The 21,882-nt window shown below is 42.6% G+C and overlaps 1 protein-coding gene across 5 annotated transcripts in view; it reads left to right on the forward strand.

Annotated features, from left to right (window-relative positions):
- Nucleotides 1-21,882, forward strand: part of COBL (cordon-bleu WH2 repeat protein) — a 271,385-nt gene that overhangs the window by 247,513 nt on the left and 1,990 nt on the right. For 3 of the 5 annotated variants that reach the window (XM_074988024.1, XM_074988021.1, XM_074988026.1), the window contains 5 exons: nucleotides 2,936-3,039; nucleotides 5,987-8,007; nucleotides 8,644-8,760; nucleotides 10,950-11,204; nucleotides 18,293-18,449. In XM_074988024.1, coding sequence (XP_074844125.1) covers nucleotides 2,936-3,039; nucleotides 5,987-8,007; nucleotides 8,644-8,760; nucleotides 10,950-11,204; nucleotides 18,293-18,310 — 2,515 coding nt within the window. In that variant the 3' untranslated portion in view covers nucleotides 18,311-18,449. Of the gene's footprint in view, nucleotides 1-2,935; nucleotides 3,040-5,986; nucleotides 8,008-8,643; nucleotides 8,761-10,949; nucleotides 11,205-18,292; nucleotides 18,450-21,882 lie in introns of those variants that run through there. The other 2 variants (XM_074988022.1, XM_074988023.1) reach the window with 1 other exon arrangement.

Genomic DNA, 21,882 nt, shown 5'->3' on the forward strand with positions numbered 1-21,882 from the left:
CTGCCTGTAATGTGACTTTCCTATGTATTTTAGGAGACTGAACGAACACTGAAAATAAAACATGTTTTCGGGAACAAGGAGGAGGCATTATACATAACACGAGAATAAATAATTTGGACTATTGGAGTAAGAAGATAAGAGAACAAGCAGCACATGACAACAGATATTAATAAAGAGGGTTAAGTACCATGATACAATGGTGAAGAGCACAGTATGAGAACCTACATACAGTAAAACCCTGCACTGAGTCTGGGTAGCTGAGCTCTTTGCCTAACCTAGCCCTGCAAAGATCTTAAAGAATTCTACAACTTTGCTCAAATCAGTAATTCAGTTCACTTCCTATTCTTTGTAAGATTGGGGCTATGCATCTTCTGATTTCTCTACTGAGTCCTTCACTTCTTCAGTCAGTAGATCAGATGAGGAGAGCCTGTCTTTCTTGCTCCCTTGCCTTTGCATGGATTTGTTGACAAGAAAACTCTCAAGTTAACATAAGCATTGCAATGTGATTGATGGTTAATACGTGCAGGGCCTGATTCCAGGTGATATGAAGCATCTCCAGCTCCCACTGGCTTCAGCGAATAGTCAGTACTTCCTAAGATTTGGCCCATAGTGTTGCTGAAGCAATACGCATACTGTTCACAGTAAGTTTCCTATATAATATTTTGGTGTGTCAGTTCTCTCTATTTAAACAATGGATTTTGGTTACTGGATTTGACCCCAATTCAGCACAACACTTCAATATTGATTTCAAAGGAACCAACGTGCCTGCTTGCTTAAAGTTGATCAGGTGTTAACAGAGGCGCTGGAACTATTTTTAGGGTGGGGTGCTGAGCTACACCATGCCCCCACACACATCTGGTTATGCTCCTCATGGCCCCAGGCTGGGGTCACATACAAGGTTGCCAGTTCTTCTGGACCAGGTAGACTGAACTCCATTGTCACAAATGATATCTGGTATGTCTTGTCTGGGAGAGCTGGCAACCTAGTTACAGCTGAAGGCAGTTGCAGAGGCCTGGACCCTTGGGGATGGTGGATGTCAGGACCGAAGGGGTGTGTCAGGGTTGGCAGGACCCCAAGAGGCTGCCATCAGGCCAGGACTGAGGGCTGAGGGAGCCAGTGGCAGATTGGCAGTAGAGCTGCCTCCTGGGTATGAGGAAGCCAGGTGCAGCACCCCTCATGCCACTATTCCTCATGACTATGGGTGTTAAAGTGCTATGTTTAAACTCCATTGTTATTCAGCACTGAGCAAATGCTGTGCTGAGCAAGTATCTTTGGTAATGGGAAATATCTGAAAAAATATTCTAGGGCTTGTTTAGTTATGTATTGTCAAAGACTAGGGGCTTGATTTTGATCTCACTTATACCAATGTACCAATAACCTGGGAAAGTTGCTTCTGATTTGCACTGGTGTAAGTAAGGCTGTGTCTGGATTGCTGAGAACTGTTGGCAAAAGATACACAAACGCGTTGCACAATTTGCATATCTCCTGCCAACAGTTCTAGCGGGAGAGGCTTTCCTGGCATTTGGCCCATCCATTTGTCTATCGTTGTATAGAAGCTGTTCCATACCCTTGATTGTCTTTGTTGTTTTCTCCCTTTTTCCAAGTCCACTGTATTCTTGTTGAGATGGAGCAACCACAGCTAGACACAGCATTAAAGGTGTGGGCACACTATGGATTTATATAGTGGCATTATAAATTTTTTCTTGCTTATTTCCTATCCCTTCTGAATGATTCCTAACATTCTTTTGGCCTTTTGACCAGGGCTATTTACTGAGCTAAAGGTTTCAGAGAACTATCCATGGTGACTCCCAGATCTGTCCTTGGGTGGTGACTGCTAATTTAGAACCTGTTGAGACTCAGGCCTGTTTTGGGGAAGCGCTGAGAGCCTATTGATTTTAACTTCAGTCAAGGACACTTGGCAGTCAGCAGAACGCTGCAGAATTGGAGCCCTGCAGTGTGGCTCAAACACAGACGGCACCATTCAGACTTAACACTCTTTGCTGAACACTCTTACTTGAAGGAGTACCTGGGTGGGGATAAGAGGTTTGACAAGCAAAGGGAAGCCTTTGAGAGTGGTGAGAGCTGGATATTATTTTGTTGGTAGCCTAATCACAGGGCCAACATCTAACTGGGATGTCACAGACTAGCATGCTATGACTCAATGCGATGAATAAAGAAAAGGAATAAACAGACTCCCAGGGTGAAATGCTGTCTCCCCCAGTGTTAATAGCAAAATTCCCATTGGCTTCAGGAGCCAGGATTCCACCTCTGAGAAACAAATATCTTGTAGTCTCACAAATGTTATTTTAGGGGAAAAAAAGTGGAGAAAATATATGGGACCTGACTCCAGTTTCATGGTGGTTTTAAACCATTGCATAACTTCACTGAAACCAGTGATGTTACTTCTGATTACACTGGTATATGTGGGATAAAAATGAGGCCCAGTAGAAACATGATTAGAAATGTCTCCAGAGAGATTAGTTATCTCTTTTTCCTCCTCTCCAAATGAAAAATGGATGTTTAACAGAGCCTAATTGTATTTATTTTCATTGCAATTCATACGCCTGTACAATACGTGCACAATACATGTAGTAAGCCGCTGTAAAACAACACAGATATGCAAACAATTTCCATTTGGGAACTCTCCTTTGTACAGACTTCACAGTGAAGCTGAGCCATTTCTTTGTGACAAGCTTTATTAATCTTAATCTTTTGATCACCAGCACACTGAGGAACTACAAAGAGCCCACAGTGCAAAGATACTTTAAAAAGGGATGTGGTTGCATCAGTATGGTGCATGCCTGTAGCTCTGCGTGAGTTTTGTATTTCTGGGATATGTGCTTCACATCTACAGTGAAACCAAAGGGGTTGAAATAAGAATGGCTTCCAGAGTTACAATACAGAAATAACCCCACCATTTTTCTCTTTCAATTAGTGGCAGAGATGAAGAAACGACAGCAGCTAAGAATAAAAATGAGGAGTTATTTATTGCCGCACGACTCCAACAGACTTTGGCTGAACTGGATGACAATTTAGAAGGTAGGGAACTGTGTCATTGCTGAGCCGCAGAAGTAGTAAGACACAGTAAAAATGTGCAGGGTTAGTTTCTGTCTGGTGCATCTGCAATGCTTTCATGCAAGTCACTGAGAAAAACAAAGATATCTGAAACAGAAATTGACCCCACACCATCTGAATTGCTGTTAGTCCAACCCATATTGCTTTATGGCTGGATCAATTCAGTATCCTTAAGCTGCTAGTATCTGTTTATCCACATATTTATATGGACATCACTGTAATGAGTGCCTGCTACCAGAAAGGTTGCACTTTATGGGCCACATTTTCTTCTGGCATATTTTCATTGACCTCCGTGGAGTTTGGCATGTTGAGAATTTGGCACTATTTGCTGATCAATGTGTAATATGTGTCTTGCAGCTTTGTAACAGGATCCTATCGCTTTTCAGCACACAGGCTTCTTACATTTTGTCAGGATCAAATGGAGAAGGGGGGCGTGTTTTCTAAGTAATATTTCAACTGCAATATTACACGTAGCTTGAAGATAGGTTAAAATCCTGACCACACTAGGTAAAAGGAGCCTAAGTGTCATTACTGAGAAATACCCTACTTCCTAATCAACTGTGATAAATTAATGTGACACAACTGTTTGATTCAAAATGTTTGAACCTCGTAATTTTTCAACATGTTACAATGTAGTGGGCCTGATTTTGATCTCATTTCTGGGAGTTTTATACCATTGCAAGTCCATTAAGTTGAGTGTAGTCCCTCTTGATTTATACCCGAGTAACTGAAAGAAGAAATAAACCCAACAGCTACTTTCACAGAGAAGCTATTACATTCCTGAATAATGGAAAAAATGTAAGTCCTGTTTCTTTTTTTTTTTTTTTGGCTTGCTTGAAGTACTCCCTCAGACAGGTTCTTTTTATTAACCAAGTAAGAAAATCGGAATTTAGAGATATTTGCTGTTTTTCTGAAACCCTTCTCCTTTGGAGTGTTGCTGTGAAGTGCTTGTCACTGAGACATTACTCAAAGTAAAGGTATAAACAATAGACCGAATTCTACCCTCAGCTACACTTACATGGTTCCTATTAACCCCACCAGGAGGTGTGCATGTGTAACACCAACAGACCTCAATTGTCTGCAGGTAGAATCAAGCCTGGGACCTCTGGAGCTTAGTACGTAAGCCAAAAGCCAGCTGGCTGGTTGCTAATGGTGCATAGCAGATTCACTCTTCTCTCTGTAAGTGGTCTTGGTGCCTCTAGATGGGACAGTACACTGCACCCAGGAGGAGTGTGAGATACGTATGCACAGTAGACATATGGTGATCATCAACGAGAGAGTAAAATATATGCAGATTCAGCAGACCGTTGAGTTACATGAGGGTTCCGTTACATGCATCCTCGCGTAACCTGAATTTCACATAAATCAGGGTCTGGCGGAACATGCGTTCTGCAGCCGGGGAAGCAGCAGAAAGGTAAGTCCTAGGGTTGCCGGGGGGGGCAGTTGGGGAGGGTTAAGCCTGGCAGTGGGTTGGGACCGTGGGAGGCAGGTGAGGGAAAGCTAAGCCTGGGGTGGGTCAGAGCTGCAGGAGGTGGGGGGTGGAGTTGAGCCAGAGTGGTGCACAAGGGTGGTGAACCAAACTCCTGCTTGGGCAGTGAGCTGGGCCGTGGGGGGCAGGAGGGGGGTTTGAACTGGAGCACGAGGGGCGGGGGGGCATTGAAGTAGGGTGGCGCTTTGAACCCGGGTGGGAGGATGGAACCAGGGCCGTGCATGAGGGTTTTGTACCAGGGCTGTTGGAGAGGTAGGAGGAGTTTGAACTGGAGCCGTGCACGGGTGGTTGAACCGTGGAGCTGGAGCTGCACGGAATGGGTGGTGAGCCGGAGTCGTGCTCTGGTGGTGAGCTGGGCCATGGGGGGTGGGGGGGTTGAATGGGAGCACGGCGGGGGGGCACTGAAGCAGGGTGGGGGGTTGAACCCGGGTGGAAGGATGGAACCAGGGCCGTGCACAAGGAGTTTGACCCAGGGTTGGGGCAGAGGGAGTTTAAACTGGAGCTGTGTGGGTAGTTGAACTGGGGCAGCCAGGAGGGGTTGAGCTGGAGTTGTGCATGGGGGTGGTGAGCCAGAGCCGGGCATGGGGGTGGGGGGGTTGAGCTGGAGCCACATGCGGGTGGTGAGCCGGCAGGGGGGTTGAACTGGGGCTGGAGAGTTTGAGCTGAAGTTGTGCCTGAAGGGTGGTGAACTACAACCAGAGGTGGGGGTGGGGGGTGAGCAGGAGCTATGCGCAGGTGGTGAGCAGAGCTGGGGGAGTTTAGGGGGGGATTGAGTCAGGGTGGTGTTGAACTGGGACATGAGGATGGAACTGGGGCCGCACATGAGGAGTAGGAACCAGGGCTGTCTGGGGGGAGTGGGGCTCAACCGTAGCTACTCGTGGGTGGTGGGGGTTAAGCCAGAGCCAGACACAGGTGGTGAGCCAGCAGTGGGGTTGAACCAGGGCCAGGGAGGTTGAGCCGGACTCATGCATGGGGGTGGTGAGCTAGAGCCAGACGTGGGGTTGGGGGGCAAGCAGGAGCTATGCGCAGGTGGTGAGCAGAGCTGGGGGGGTGGGCCCTGAGCCAGCGCCATGTGGAGCCGGAGGGGGAGAGTGGGGGTTGAGCCAGGACCAGGGGGTAGTGAGTGAAGTACAACTGGAAACTACACATTTCCAGGGTGTACTGTAGGGATCTGGGGTCAGCTGCATATGAGCGGGGTCGCGTACTCTGGGTTCGCATATTCTGAGACCTGACTGTAGTGCTTTTTCTTACAACAGGAAAATGTGTGCATACTTGTAAATAGGTATGTCCTGAATGTGTACCTGTATGTAACTGACCAAAATCCAGATTTGTCGTGGTTATCTAAACCATCTTTGAGTAACTGACAGTGACGTTGCACATATGTAACAAATTTGTAAAAGTTTCTGTCTGTATTGTTTGCAGCAATGGAAGGCATCCATAACGAAGCGGATAACGACTCTTCATCATTCCACACAGATGAGCTATCCAGCCCACATTTCAGTGATCCTGAGACTATTCAAGATACTGCTTTTGATGTTCCAGTAACAATCATAGATGAAATTCTGGACATGAACACAGTAGGTCCAACTGAAGAGGAAGAGAATGTGTTAACTTCATCATCTGCTTTAGGGATTATCTCAGCTGATTCCATTAATTCAGGAAACTTTACAAATAATAATAGTGCAGGGTCTTTTCATAAGAAACAGGTAGATGGTGGATCTCTAAGTATGGACTTAATTCACCATCAATCTTCTGAAGATGAATTTAATCCCCTGCATGTAGAACAGAGGCGAGAGATGTATGAATCTCTTACATCCGCATTTGAAAAGAGAAATGAAAGCAACCTGGGACTGGAAAGCACCTATAAGAATGGTGTCCATTCTGAGGAATGCAAACCCATGCTGATTTCTTCTCATCTCAAGCCTGAGACTCAAATCCAGACAACAAGAGAGACAACAAATCCATCCAATGAACAAAATAGTCAGGACAGATTCTTGAATAAAATGAAAACAGAATTGGACTTCAAGCCTGCATCACTCAAGACCAGTGAGGAAAAAGATGATATCCTGTCCCCACCCATGTGGGGTCATCGTGTCTCTACTTCCATAACAAATTATGAACCTAAAGTGGGTCTGACCACTTTTAAAGTTGTCCCTCCCAAACCTGAAAAAACATATTTTGATAGAGGTAATTCCTTCTCCACTGGTGCCATTAAGATAGATGACTTAGGGAACCTGATGACTCCAAATGCTGATAAGAAGAACACATCAGAGTTTTCCTCCAATGAAAATGAGGAACCTCATATTGGAAGAGTAAAGGCATTCTGGAGGGCAAACTCGATGGGAAACCAATCTGATAAGTCAATAGAGATTAATTCCAATAAGTCAATAGCCATTGTGAGCTCTAAACCCTTTAATTTAAAACCTGAAAGCACACCTTTCTCTGTAACAGATTCAAAACCAATACCATCACAAACAGATACAGTACATGAGTCTGAAAAAATCAAGCCATCTGTTCTAGCTACACAATCTCAGGTACAAACATCAGCTTCCCCAACAGTTAACAAGGGCAAGACAGAATTCCCATTTCGAAAGCCTTATAAAAGAACTTCAAGCCATTATGTTGCCTCTGCCATTGCAAAACGCCTTGATCCACTTATGTGTAAGACTGATTTGCTAGAGAAGCATGATAAAAGGGTGACCAATCATGTAGAAAATTGTATAAAAACTGAAGAACCTCTCCCCAGAGGATGTATTACTATAGCCAAAACCAACCCTAGGACAATGAAACCTGCAGAAATGAAAGACACCCTTTCAGATGTTTTTACTTGCAGTCACAAAGCAGCAAATAGCAGGCTGACTCTTGGGGATAATTCTCCTGTGGAAAACAAAGCAGTGAACATCAGGTCACTGAATCACACAACCCCCATAGGTTTCTATAAACAAAGTACCAGTATACCACTTACTAAATCCTCTTCAAAGGATAACAATGCTGCAGAAGGTGATCACAGTTTAACCTGCAAAGAAAACATAGTTAATAAAAACACACAGCCTTTGTCTGATCCGAAATGTGAGAAAATGGGCCATACTAATTCTTCGTCAGTCACATCACCTGATCTCCCAACATCTACAACCTCTTCCAGCTCATTGTTGAAGCCCACTAACTGGCATCCTGCTAATACTCCAACTAAGTCTTTAAAAGCATTGTCAGAATACAATATTACACCTGTAAATAACCACATCAATTCTCAAAGGGAAGAGAAGCCCGATGTTCCCCTAATAAGCAGTGTAAATAAATCTGATGACACTGTACAAACTCATACCTTTGGGCCTAAGAAGAAGTTCAAGCCTGTTGTCCAGAAACCAGCTCCAAAAGATACATCTCTGCACAGCACTTTAATGGAAGCCATTCAGACCGCAGGGGGAAAGGAAAAACTCCGGAAGGTAAAGTGGAAACTTTATTTAGAACTATTGAAACTTGAGAGAGCCTGTATTCCCAGAGTAGGTGCCAGCCGATTCTAAAACTGATACTCTTGCAGATGAGCTCTAGTACACAAAATATATTTAAAAACTGTAATATCAAAATTCCGAAGCAGGCCACTGACTGTTCTCACAAACGGCATATAGTTTACAATGGCATTGATGCTTGCACTAATTAGAATAACCAAAGGTATACTGATGTAAGGTAGAAAGAGAGAAGCAATTATGGTAAGCCCAACTTATATTTCTGAAAACATCAGAATGTGCAGTATATAGGAAACATTTAGCTACATGCAAGTGAAAGATATACAAGTACTTTATATCATCAAGATTTATTATTAACTGCTGGTACTATGCATGGAGTTCTGCGCAAGACACAGAAGGCTTAATTCTGCATCCCTGAACAAAAGTGAACTCCGTAAGATAACTTGCATGAGGAAGTAATATATAGTATGAATTAGGGCTGCAGAATCAAACTCAAAGGCAGCCAGAGTGCCTAGCCCCCAGAGGTTAAAATACAGATATGTGTGCTACACCATTTCTATAAAGTGCTTTCAAACTATCTCTAACTTGATGGTGTCTGTTTTGTTCATACTCTAGACTTCAGACAGCCTGATAAATGGAAGTCAAAAGAACTCATATGCCGAGCCAGAGAATGAGCGTTCAGACCTCTTGGCAGCAATCAGAAGCCACAATGGCACTTCAGCACTAAAAAAGGTGAGCAATAGACACATGGGATTGGTGTTTTTCTTGTTGGTTGTGCCTACTGAATGTGTTGGGTGCACGGTGACCTAGAGTGAGGCAATGTAATTCGGCGTGCAACAAAAAGCATTTAGGGGAAAAGAAAAAAAAATATGACAACACAGGACACAGCTGTGATGTTTACCTGATGGACCAAATTCTACATTCTACTAGAGAACTTTGTTGATTTTGTTCGAGTTGTACCCTGGTAGCTGAGGATTTTTAATGTGGTGGATAACATTAAATCAAGATAAATCCAAATTAGTTGAATATGGGACTGGACACTCCAGGTTCAATTCAGCACTTTTATAGGCTTAAGAATTCGGCATATGCTTTCTTTTTTTTTTTTTTTTTTTTTTGGTAGGCATATGGAATTTGCACCCCACCTAACTTATGTAGCAGAATACCCCAGGCTGGCCATATGTGCATGCAGTGACTTGATTCAGGGGGCTGGACTAGATGACCTCCTGAGGTCCCTTCCAGCCCTATGATTGTGTGATTCTGTGATTTGACATGCACACTGTAATTTATGGATATTAGTTAGATGTATGCAGTGTATGCATGCAATTGCAAGTGACTAACTGAAAATCTGGCAGGTTTTCGCAGAGCTGGATGACTCTGACACTTGGAAGAATTTATCTAACCGTAGCTCTTATTTTTAGTAGCCAGGATCTCAATTGTTCTAACGTGAAACTTCGCTCAGTTCACTGACCCAGCCAAGGGCAAGCAGGGTCCCATCCCCCTGATCAGTGACTCAAATCATCGCCAACTATCAACACCGCTCAATACCACTGGACATTTACCAACCAATTATCTCTATTCTCCCCTATGTTGCTCCATTATCCCTTCACCATGAATGCCTTGTTGCTGTTGGGGAAGATAGGCTACACAGCTTCCTGTGGGACTAACACCCTTCAACATAGCATGTTATTAGGCACAGTGAAAGAGCATCTGAAGAAGTGCAAAGGCCACCTTTGTGCATGCTGTACTGTGTACTGCTTGGGCATAGCTGAGAATCCGTGTGAAGAACACTGAAAACATTGTTGTAGCATCACCAAGATTTTTTGAGTTGCTTTTCCCTGCTAAAAAGAAGGTCTTGGTGTTTTTTTAAGGACATGTTTTTAGGAACCATCCATTGCTTATTCACACAATGTGATCTGTGCTAGATAATGCCACGCATATGTGTTGCAGAGACCAGAGTACATGCATGCAGTACAAGTGCTCCTGAGTTCTCATTCTACTTTTGGCTCTGTCTTTGGTCATGGATAATTCACATGCTACTGTCTGCCTCAATTCCCCGCTCTGTGAAATGGGGATGATAATATTTACTTTGGATACTGATGTTTGTTTTGTGGGGCTAAATTCATTAATTACTGCCAAACATTTTGGGGATACATCAATTCTTGACATTTATGATATTATTGTTGCTATTAATAGGCATTAGGTGTATTGTTAAAGACAAAAGGCTGTTGAAAAATCACAAGCCAGCTCCCTACCAGGCTGTTTACTCTGGAGCAGTCTTCCAAACATAATTCATGCAGCAATTTTAGGTTAAGGAATTCCAAAGTAACTCTGCTGGAAAAGCAGTCACTTGATTTGCCCAATTTAGTTTCAAATAGCTCTTTCTGCTTTTATTTCTTTTTAATTTGTATGGAAACTATAAGAACAATTTTAAAGTGAAGCTTGGTTTAAATGTGCAGATCTAAAGTACTCTCTCTCTCTCCCTCATCCATTGTTACCACCCATCTGCAAAGACTACTATAAATAAATGAGATTCCCTGGGGCCTACAGCTCCCTTAATACAGTTTCTTGAGTCCAAAATCTTTATAGTTATTTCCAAATTCACACCAAGTCCAACTACCAGTCTTTTACCTTACGTGCCAAGAAGAGTTACAGGATACTAGAGTTCACACTAAGTAAAGATTGAATTTCTGAGACACAATCAGTGCCAAGTCCTTGGTCCTGGTAATCAGCCCAGTTGAGTGATGTGAGAGAGTAGTAACAGATGTTTAAACCAATGAGCAAACAAAAGTTCTACATGTTTTCTCTCAGTTGAGCAAACTAAAGCTGGGAGTAGTGAAATAAAAGTCCATCAAGTATCAAATAATTACAGTTTGATATTATGCCAGATATGAACTATTCACTTTCAACTGTCTCCTTGGTAGATCTCATCATCTGCCTCTGAAGAGCTGCAGAGCTTTAGAAAGGTAGAACTGTCATTGCAAAATAAAGAAACCTCTCAGAGAGAGCAACTTAGGATCCCTCCTCCGCCTGTCCTGCCACCACCACCACCTCCTTCCAACCACAAGTCAGTGACAGCACCTCTATTTCCTGTTACTGCTACAAGTAACACTGAAGAGGCAAGGGAGGCTCTACTGGAGGCCATTCGCTCTGGTGCGGGAGCAGCCAGGTTAAAAAAGGTAAATGTATGCATTTATATTTTCAGTCTTTGAGATGAAACAAGCTGAGCTTGCATTGCTGCCCTGGGAGCAGTTTGCAAGTTGTGCTAACTACCTTTTTCTTCACCCCTTTTTCAATTTTAAAGAGATGCCTACGGTGCTTTCTTTACTTCAGTGGAAAGATTAGTGGTGCCTCTCACGTCTTTGGACATCTATCAAAGTGCATTACCTCAAGTGTGTGTTACTATATAAGAATAAAATGTGCATAGGTATTTTTCTTTTAATGAGGAACATTTAGAGCATTCTTTAAAAATACATATATACACACACACACACACACACACACACACTTGGATGGCCTCCTCTCTCATATTCTGACAAATTAACATAATTCCAGTTGAACGCTGAACAAAAAGGACCTACGATAAACCAGAATTAGGCCCACCTACCTTTTCCTCCTGCTCTTTCCAAAATACTGCACTTAAGTAATTTAGAAATAAATATTCACCTTTAATTCCAATGGCACATGATAGGTTTTGGTTCCCCAGTGCATTCCCCGCCTCCACCCCCCAGTTAGCCACACTTAAAGTTGACTGTGGATCAAATTGTGAGGCCTAATATTCTTCTGAGTGTCCCTTTTGCTGTATGCCAGATTTTCACTAATGCATTCCATATCTGTCATAAAATGCGGTTATACATAAACCCTGTGAAGAAAATGAAAGTGAACCACCCACTATGCAAGTATGTGCATGGTGATTGCCAGACTTTTATACTCTGGTGTCAGTCTGAAATAACTTCTCTGAAGTGAACAGAATTATACCAACACATTAATTCAGTTTTTAATTATATGGATGCATTTCCCAGTGGGTCAAATATTACTCTGAGTTACACTAGTGTATTTTGGAGCAACTCTTTGATCTAGAGTCTACTGTCAGACTGAATTACTCCTGATTTACACAAATTATAGTAGGAACAGATTCAGGCCCATTGGTTTCAGTGGCTTTATTCCACAATTCAGTCAGTAACAGAATGGACTTCAGCCCATGGGCTTTTGGGTATTGGCAAGCACATGTGGAGTTTTCCCACACTGGGACTCCGGTGATGAAAATCATAAACACATATATAAGATGTAGTCTTGTTCCTTTGCCCTTTATAATACAAAGGGAACAATAATATCAACCAGTTGATGCTATAGCTATAAAACATCTCATTTCTTTTAAAGCACAACTTTTGTAGAATGATTACTCATTATGCAAGCAAATTAGTGTTTCTGGGAGCCTCTAAAGGTCCAACTTCAACATGTTAAACCAATTTGTTCAGTTATTTTGCATGTGTGAAATTACATATAATATGTTGACTTGGCTATCTGTAAGGCTCCCATCACTTTGGTAAAAACCATCTAACAAAGGTATGAAGAAGCAAAAGATGGCAGAACAAATGGTGCTTCCTCTCTCCAGTCCACCTGGCTAGAGAGAAATGTTGCTTGGGATCATTAAGTATTGTGTGTGGTTTTATTTGTTTCTTTATCCATGTTATTCCTGAAGAAATGTGTTCTGGCAACAGTGGGTTTTACACATGGATCCCAATCCTGATTTCCTCAATCTGTCCTCTTCCAACACAGACTTCCCAAAGTGTTTGATAATCTAAATATAGATTCCTCCAACTACATTATCCCTATAGTTGAGTTACCATATTTGACCTTTCAGAAAAGAGGATACCCCTGAGAAGGAGCGCATCTGTATCAGTATCTACCAAATCGCATGGTATTAATGTGTTATTGTATGCATAGTACACTAGTACAAGGTTGGTAGATACTGATACACTCCCTCTCAGTGGTGTCCTCTTTTTTATATGGTAACCCTACCAACAGAGGTTTAAATTAAACTGGAGGAGAAAAGAGTGTTGTGTCTTGCCTGGCTCTTTGTCACTGCTGTCTGAGTTCTGATTACTAGGAATGAGTACATCCTGTGGCAAACTGGTGCATTTACCCCTTGCAGCCTTTGATACACATATCGTTACCACTGTAAGAATGGTGATGTGTGTCTGAGGTCAGAGAAGGTATAACAGTATTGGCATTTAGCACAATTTGTATTATTTCTGTCTAGTGCCAGAAGGTCATACATCAATATGGGCCAGATTGTTGGAGAGGGAAGGTGTTTGTTATTGTGTCCCCCTCTGGTCTTACAAGAGGAGGCACCCAGGATTTAAGTTGCTGAAAGTAGGATGAGTACAGATGAAGGTAGGATGCCACTAGCCTTTCAATGGCCTTTAGATAAAGGAGCAGGGGGGTAGAAAGTGGTTGGTAGTTGAATAGCCTGATGCATAGGTTTCTTCAGGATTTTGATAATGTATCCTTTTGGGCAGGTGGTGGCTTACTGACTTTGAAGGAGACATTGATGATCCCAGTTATCATGGTGGGGCCAGATGTTCATTGCTGGACTTCCATGAGGAGTCAGGGGTTCAGATTTTCAGCTGGTGAGAGGAAATATCTTTGAAGCATCCGGGGCTTCTGTTTGGGGAAATGGTTCAAATTCCATCAAGGTAGATGCAATGGGAGGTATTTCCTAAGTAGTATCCCCTTGCTTAATTAGGCTTATTCTGGTTTGGTTGATTATAACTATAATTATATTTACAATTATAATTGCAAAGCAAGATAAGAACTGTTCAGAGGAGAAAGGATTTAAGCTTTTGTGTTTTTATTATCTTTATATTGTGTAGAGATAGGCACTCTGGGTTGAATAGTTACCTGGAATAGTTCTTCTGGCCCCCATTTGGCTAGTGGTGTGTTTGAGTCACATTTTCCTTCTTTTATGGTTACAGCCTGAGCCTTGCTGGTGAGCCTTGAGTTGTGCATGGACAGCAGCTATGAGTGGATTTTGTATCACAGGCACTACAGATTTCTGGCTTGCTTCATTTTGCACCATTCCTCAGAGAACCACAGTGGCATGCACGGGAGGTGTGAGGGCACCACTGATCTTGAAATTCCTTTATCAATGTTTTCTATTAGCTCTTGGTTGCAGATTGTCAGCAAGTGGTCTTTTAGTCTTTCTTTCCCATTGTCCTCTGGAAGATTTGGAGAACCAATGCGAAGTAAATTGTTTAGTACAAAGTAATATCTCTCTACTGTTTTTAGGAATCACGTGCATGCATTAGTATTTTCATTTGTGATGGGTTACTTGCCATGGTGTTAGACCAGCTGGAGATGTCTTGGGAAATGGGCAGGAAAGGAAACACAATGGCTTAGATAAGGAATATCACAACAAACACTCAAACAATGGCCAAATTAATAGCTGGCTTAAAAATTAAGAGGCAACTTCTTGGCTCCAATATGGGTTACACAGCTGTTTTGCCAGGGCTAAGTACCTAGAGGTCAAAAGACACTGGTCATCAGAAAGAACTGCCCACTGGAAAAAGCTGCTGCTGGCTGATACTGGAAGAAAATAGTGAGAGAGGCATTAGACACCAACAGGCACTGAGCCCACGGTTATTGATGATGATGATGATGATGTTGGCTGATACAGACTAACAGTCATAGCACTGCAGTAAGTGAGCTGGAACTTGATCCAAAAGAGAAAAGGAGCACCAGGTTTTCTTGAATACTTTGGGGCTTGAAGGGAATTCCCATCACGGGCAAGATGTTGTTAATGCATTTAGCTGAACACCCTGTTCCTTTTGGCAAGTACATCATACTTTGTTTTGAAGAGGCATTTCTGTCACTGCAATCTGTTATTGTCTGCAGATTCTCAAGAGTGACACTTTCAGAGATCAGGTTTGTTGGGCCTGCTGTATATCGTGCCTGGCAGCCAAGAGGAAGTAACACAGAGACGCATTTTAAGAGTATTTGAATCTCATGGTCCCATCCAAGAGAGGAAAGCCATATGCATGTCATTGGAAAGGGTGGGCACCAGGAACATACAAAGAAGTTCTTTAGTGTCAGTACTAGTAAAATAATGACCTAGGCAGGAACATGGTGTGGCCTTTACACTTCCAAGGTCTGACAGCAAGCCACAGATAAGGCCTATCATGTATGCAGTAGCAGGTGTGTTGCTGGGGACCATGAGTAGTGCATGGTCATTATGTTAGATAGGGTATGTGAGTATGTACAGGGGTTTTATGGTTTACTGTATCCTAAGAACAGTTAATCATCAACAGGAGCCCTTATCTGGTCTTCCTTTGCTTTGGCTGCCCTGGCTCTCAATTGCCTGTATTCTGGACAAGAGCTTGTGAGATATTTAATTCCCAGCTTTCAGTGAAAGCTATGGTCACAGTACAGTATTAGATAGAAGTACTAAGGCAAGCAGATAAATCAGGTGATATAGGGGGAAAAAAAAGATTTATTTCCTGCCTAGGTCCAAATTCTCTGGTAGTATTAATGGTCAAAACTTCACTAATGGAGCTGCATTTGGCCCTTAGTTTCAGTAGTGGTATAATGGAGTGTTTAGTCCAGCATTCTTTCATCTGGCAACATTTGTAATCCAGCATAATTTTAATTAGCTGGGTGACCTCTTATCATGGGTGTAGCCAGGTATCCGTGTTCCCATGAAGTTTGTTTACAGCCACCAGTCCTGGCTCTCAGTGTTCTCTGCTGTTACTTAGCTGTAATTTACTCCAAAGGTCTTCTAAGAGCCCAATAAGTAGTGGAAGTGTTGGTAATGTGTGAGATGATATTGACCTCCTATGGTCTGGCAGGTTCTCTCATTAGGCACGAGTCACATCCCGAGGGTGCCAGTTTAGAGAGGTTCAACCTATATATTCAAAAGATTGCATGAAGTGGATTTTATATCAGTTTGACAATATTCTTTTTCTTTTATCTCAGACAAAGTATGAGACTACATGGGTGAGATTTCTGAAATGGTGTATGTGGCTGCATCTGTGTAATTTGCACATGGGTTGTTAAACAAGCAATCAGATATTCCATATGTGAATGACCAGATAGACATCTAGCTGTGAGCACAATTGCAGCCAGTGTCTTCTCTCTAAATACGAAAATGTAGAAAGGATCCAATTCTCCAGTCAGTTACTCAGTTGCAACTACCGCTGAGCAAATTTTGTTCTCACAGCTATACAAATTCCATTGTTTTAGTGTATGGTTTCCCAAACTGGGGGTGTGTGCAAAAATTCCAGGGGGGGCGGGGAGGGGCAAAGCTACCCAGCCCACTCCATCATTCCCTCCACCTGAAGAAAGAGCCGGCCTTCGCTTCTCGCTCTCAGCCCTTGCCATTTTACATGGGTGACCTCGTGCAGCCACTATAAAAAGCAGGCAGCTGGCAAAGACCCACGTGGAGTTAGCTGCCTCCTGCAAAGATGAGTGAGTATGGGTTGTGGGGGGTAGGAGGAGAATGGGGTTAGATGGGGGACTGGGGGTGCCTGGCTTTGTGGGATGGGGGGGGCTCGGTCAGCCAGCCAATTTGTGGGACTCATGGTGCTTGGGCAGTTGTCCCTGGCATCACAGGGTTCAGGTGGCTCAGGCTGGCAGCTGGTCCTGGCAGTACGAGGCTTGGGCTGGCAGGCAGGTGGCTGGTCCCAGCAACGTGGGGTTTCAGTGGCTCAGCATGGCAGGCGGGTGACTGGCCCTGGCAGTGTGGAGCTTGGCTGGGCAGCTCGAGCAGCTGTCCCACAGCTTCGGTGGGTGGCTGATAGGCAGGCAGCTGGTCCCAGCAGCACAGGGCTCAGGCAGCCAGTGGGCGGGCAGGCAGCTGGCCTGGACAGCTGGCGGGCGGGGCTGGCTGGCCCCGGCGGCACAGGGCTCGGGTGGGTGGCTCTGGCAGCGCAAGTCTCAAGCAGGCAGGTGGCTGTTGCGGTCAACTCTGGCAGCTGGCATGGGACTCAGGTAATTGGCCAGCTGGAGCTGCACCAGGCACCTTCAAGGGGTCAAGAAAAACTTTTTGTGCTTATTTTTAATTTTAAATAACATTTTATATCAAGTTTTTGTTGTAAATTATGAATTGAATTTTTTGTTAAAGGGGGAGGTTGGAAGATGGTAAAAAAGAGGTTGCGGTGCATGAGGGTTTCTCAAAAATCAGAAGATGGGCGTGATGCCAAAAAGTTTGGGAACCGCTGTTCTAGTGGGAGTTACATCCCTGCATTTTATATCTCGCAGTCGAGGGGTGTGCTGTGCTTCAGGTGAGGGAGGTGGGTTACCTATCTGGTGAGTGGCCTTCTGAAATAGCATGCTGCTAGGGCAGAAGTTTACCTCGAAACCATTTGACTGATCTCTAGCACACATGGTTAAATGAGCCAGAAAGTGATCTGACATCCCCTTCACAGGTACAAACATTTCAGCGGCACACTTTTCTGTTGTAAAAATAAAATCAGTTCTGTAGCATTTTAAAGACTAACAGTTTTATTTATTAGGTAATAAGCATTCATGGGTAAGACCAACTTCTGCACCTAATAAGTAAAATTATTAGTCTTCAAGGTGCTACAGGACTGCTTGTGTTTTGTGACGCCACAGACTAACACAGCTACCCCAGCAGCGCCAGCCTTGGGAGCCCAGCCAGGCTAGAAGAGCCCAGGCAGCCCTGGTGCAGAACCTCACCAGCAGATCCAGACCCAGGGAACCGTCCAGAGGGCAGGGTCCCCAGCAGCCCCACAACAGGGAGCCAGCTGGGGCATGGAGTTCCACCACCAGCCCCAGCTCAGGAACCCAGGCAGGGGGTAGAGAGCCAGCTGGGTTACCAAAAAAGCACTGAATTTAAGTATATGCTTAAGTACTATCCGAATCCAGGTTTACGGGTTATCCCTTCCTCTAACCAGAGAAACCCCCCTGCCACACACAGTAATTTATATGACCAGTCATAACCTCCTCAGCTTGTATTTCAGCTCCCAAATATTGAATATTCACAATCCACATTTGTCATCATTCCAGAGTTTTTTAAAAAATTGATGAAGCGTGTTCTCATAGTAAGAAATTTTGATCTCTTTGTCCACCAACAGGCTGCAAGAGGGAAAAGACTCTAAGTTTACCGAGCACAAATTGTTTGCTAGTAAGGAATAGCAATATGAAGAGAAGAATGAAGTTACCCCACGAGAGAATGTTTGGCTAGTAATGTCAGAAGCTGGAGGTTTAATAACGCGTTGAGTGATCATGTGCTTTTCTTTTATTATAGGTCCCTCTCCTAGTTTGAATGAAGTCTAAAGAACAGGCAACTGGAAAATCTAACTTCACACACACACACACACACACACACACACACACACACACACACACACACACACACACACACACACACACACACACACACACACACACACACACAAAATCACCATTCAAGGACTGACGTGTCAAAGCACATTAAGAAGTTTGGTTTATTCTCCTGTCTATGGGCCAAAATAAGTTGCAGTCGTATGTTCCTGCAAAAAGGTTCTAAGGGGAAAATATGACGTTTATGCTGCACAGTTTCTGTGCCAAGGACCTGTGTTTTGCCTCTGAATATTTGATTGCCAATAAACTATTGTTTTTGGCAGGTTAATAAGAATATAAACATCGTATAGTCCTGCATTAATGCTTAATTGTGAATATGGGAAAAATTAGTTTTTTTTGCTATCTGTCTGAATAATAACATTCATTCAGTTTTAAGTTGCTTAAAACAGGTTAATGTTTCAAACAATTTACTTGTTTCTTACTGTTTGACTTGGACAAAATAGCAAGAGCCATAATAAAAATAAAAGCAAGTAGAATAAATATCCATCAATACGATCATAAGAAAAATGTGCTGGATTGTGAAATGCCTAAATTGCCATATGCTATTATGTTGTATAATTAGGTAAGTCTTATATCTCTAGAATTCTCACTAAACAGTGAACATGACATATGCGGAGCTCTAGCAATATTCATAACACTGTTGTGAGGTGTGAAATAAAAGGGACCTTTATTTACAAGACTGTGAAGGCTTTAATTTAACTTTCAAAACACTGCATAGTCTTTCAGGATCCAGGACTCATTACTGTCCTCTGAAGTGGAGGTTTGCCTGCTCACATATGTAAGAGCAGGGCTAAGTCTATAGGCCAGAGCCTGAGTTTGTGTAAATTGCACATAATCTGTCCCTTTGTTTCTAATTAATTATGGCTGTAACATTGTCTCTCAATTATTTATGATAGTTTATTTTACAAATATTAACTACTTCAGCAGTTGACATATTTTGAAAATATTTCATTAAATTGAAATGATAACAAGGACAATGTCAACATTTTTTCACAATTACTCAATTTTCATGAATCTGAGGAAGTGGGAGTCTGTATATTTTAATAAATAGTTTTTTTAATAATCATCCTAGCACTACATCTACATCATCTACACAGCCCAGAATGGAAATACTGGAGTGAGGGGGGTGAATTCAGGGCTGGAATTTTAAAACATAGTTGTGTAGTGTTTCTAATATTAAAAAAAGAGGACTGTTCAGTCATCTGCACTTAATATGACTGTTATATATTGTAAAATAATCATCTGTTAGTGCCACAAATAAAGAATATTATACAAGACTTGCAAGCGTCTTTGCCGTGCTCTTTACAGCTATAGAACAAAGTGGGAATTAGACAAGGATCAAAAGGTAATACAGCAGCATGTTGTGTTGCAGTTCTCAGAGTCTTTGTGTAAACCGTTTCAAACAAGTAAAAGGTTCCTAACTGATCTGATGGGATTGCTGTTAAGAACTGACAAATGGAACCAAAATTATATTAATCCTGCTATTAATGTGACACTGATGAAGAAAGATCATCTCCTCATTATGGAATTATGTACAGTCACAAAACCACATGCTGTTTTATATCTCATGATAATCAGTTAAGATAATCCATTTGTGTGAGCTGCTTGGTCTAGTTATGTAGTGGTCATCTTGTCCATTGAATCTTCCCAGTTTATTCTGTGGCAGAAAACTAGAGGTATCCCTATAAAAATGTATTTACCAACATAAAACCTAATCCTGACAGTTGTTATTGAAAGGGTGAATTCTTATTTATATGAATAATCACACTGAAGACAAGGTCAGCTACTGTACTGGAATTGCAAGACTACAGGTATATTCTGTTCATATGAGAGTGAAACTCCTTAGCTCTCACTGATTCTATACCCCTTGGTGTTTATGTGTTTGGTCCTCTTGAATTCCAGTGAGACTCCATGCATGAGTTAACACTTCTCCGTATGTAAGAGCTTCAGAATTGGATACCAAAAGAATGATATACTGTATATCATATGCTTTAAAATTCAAGCCATACTATCTCCCTCAGCCACTAAATGATATGTACTAAATTTTTGAAAAATTATCCTTGGAAAAACCTCAGATTATCAAAATCCGAAAGGATAAAGCAATTATAAGAGTGTGTCTATACTTACTGTGGCTTTGACGCACCACAGATGATCTACTGGAGTTCGATTTTGCCACATCAGTGAAGATGTGGCAAAATTGCTTTCTCTGGGTTCAGCTGTCAACCCTGATACTCCACACTGCCGTGTGGAATAAGGAATGTCAGCACAAGCCTGACAAGCACTGATCTACACCAGGGAACAAAGTTGATCCTGATATGTCAATTCTAGTTAGACTAATGGCTAGTCGACTTTGATCCCTAGAGTAGATCAGGCCTAAGACCATCTGGGGGTATTAAATGTCAAATTCACAACGTCATAGAAAAGATTATCAACAGTTCCCTTCAGGGGTCACTGAACAAGTTAAAGCTGCATTGAGACCAATGGCAAGGCCAACTTCTTCTGCCATCATTGCTGGAAGAAGAATACACTATTCTTGTTCCACTATTTTGCCACCATCACATCTTCCACAATGGACCCAACAAATGGACCAAAAATTTGTACCTATATGCCAGCCAATACTGACTGTGCATAGCCCCCTCATATACAATATCTTCCCACTAAAAGTAGGAATATCTGTGGGACACTGCACTCTAAGTTAGTCCCTGTAGCATCCCTACATGGGTCTTGCTGTGGAAAGCCAGCAGAGTGGGTGCTCTCCTGGAAGGGCCGAAATACAAACCATTAACTTATCCATCATGCATCTGCTGGCCAAGACTTTTCTAGAATTCACTTAACCAGAATTTGGCCTGAGGAGAGGAGTAGTGCCGGGCAGGTGATGAAGAAAGGAACTTGGGAAATAGTCTTTACTAGCATGGAATTGATTTTAAATAAACATATTTAACCTTTTTGACTGGTGGGAGGCAGGCAAGAAAGATTTTCATCATCTTATTTGTCTACCTCTCGCTGAATTGTATACAGACTTACCTCACTGATTTTTCAAGGCAATTCCATAGGACGTAATTACTACCCCTTCCCTTCCACTCCTACCTGCTGCCACAGCATCATCATGTATACCTGTTCAAAGAGGGAGTGAGAATGCTACCATCAATGTAAGGCAATGGGAAGATCAGATTTGGTAGTCTTTCCACTTTGCAAAGGTAAGTGACTACACAGAGTGTAAAGTAGTCGAGGATTGGGCCCAAAGCTACCACAGAGACTGTGTGGGGTTTCGTTCACTTTTTACATGGTTTTATAACCAGTTCCTCAGCTCAGAATATTGCTTAATCATGAAAACAGTTCTTCACAGTGCCCTTCAATTTTTAATTTTTAAGTGATGCTGACTGTAGGCACAAGTTATTAGACTTAGGTAACAGCTTTGTTTTTTCTGGTCTTTTTTTTTTTTTCCATGTACAGTAGCAAGCTGCAAATATTGGCTGCCCAGCACTGAGCAAAAAT

Source organism: Carettochelys insculpta, chromosome 2 (assembly GCF_033958435.1).
Source record: "Carettochelys insculpta isolate YL-2023 chromosome 2, ASM3395843v1, whole genome shotgun sequence".
NCBI lineage: Eukaryota > Metazoa > Chordata > Testudines > Carettochelyidae > Carettochelys > Carettochelys insculpta.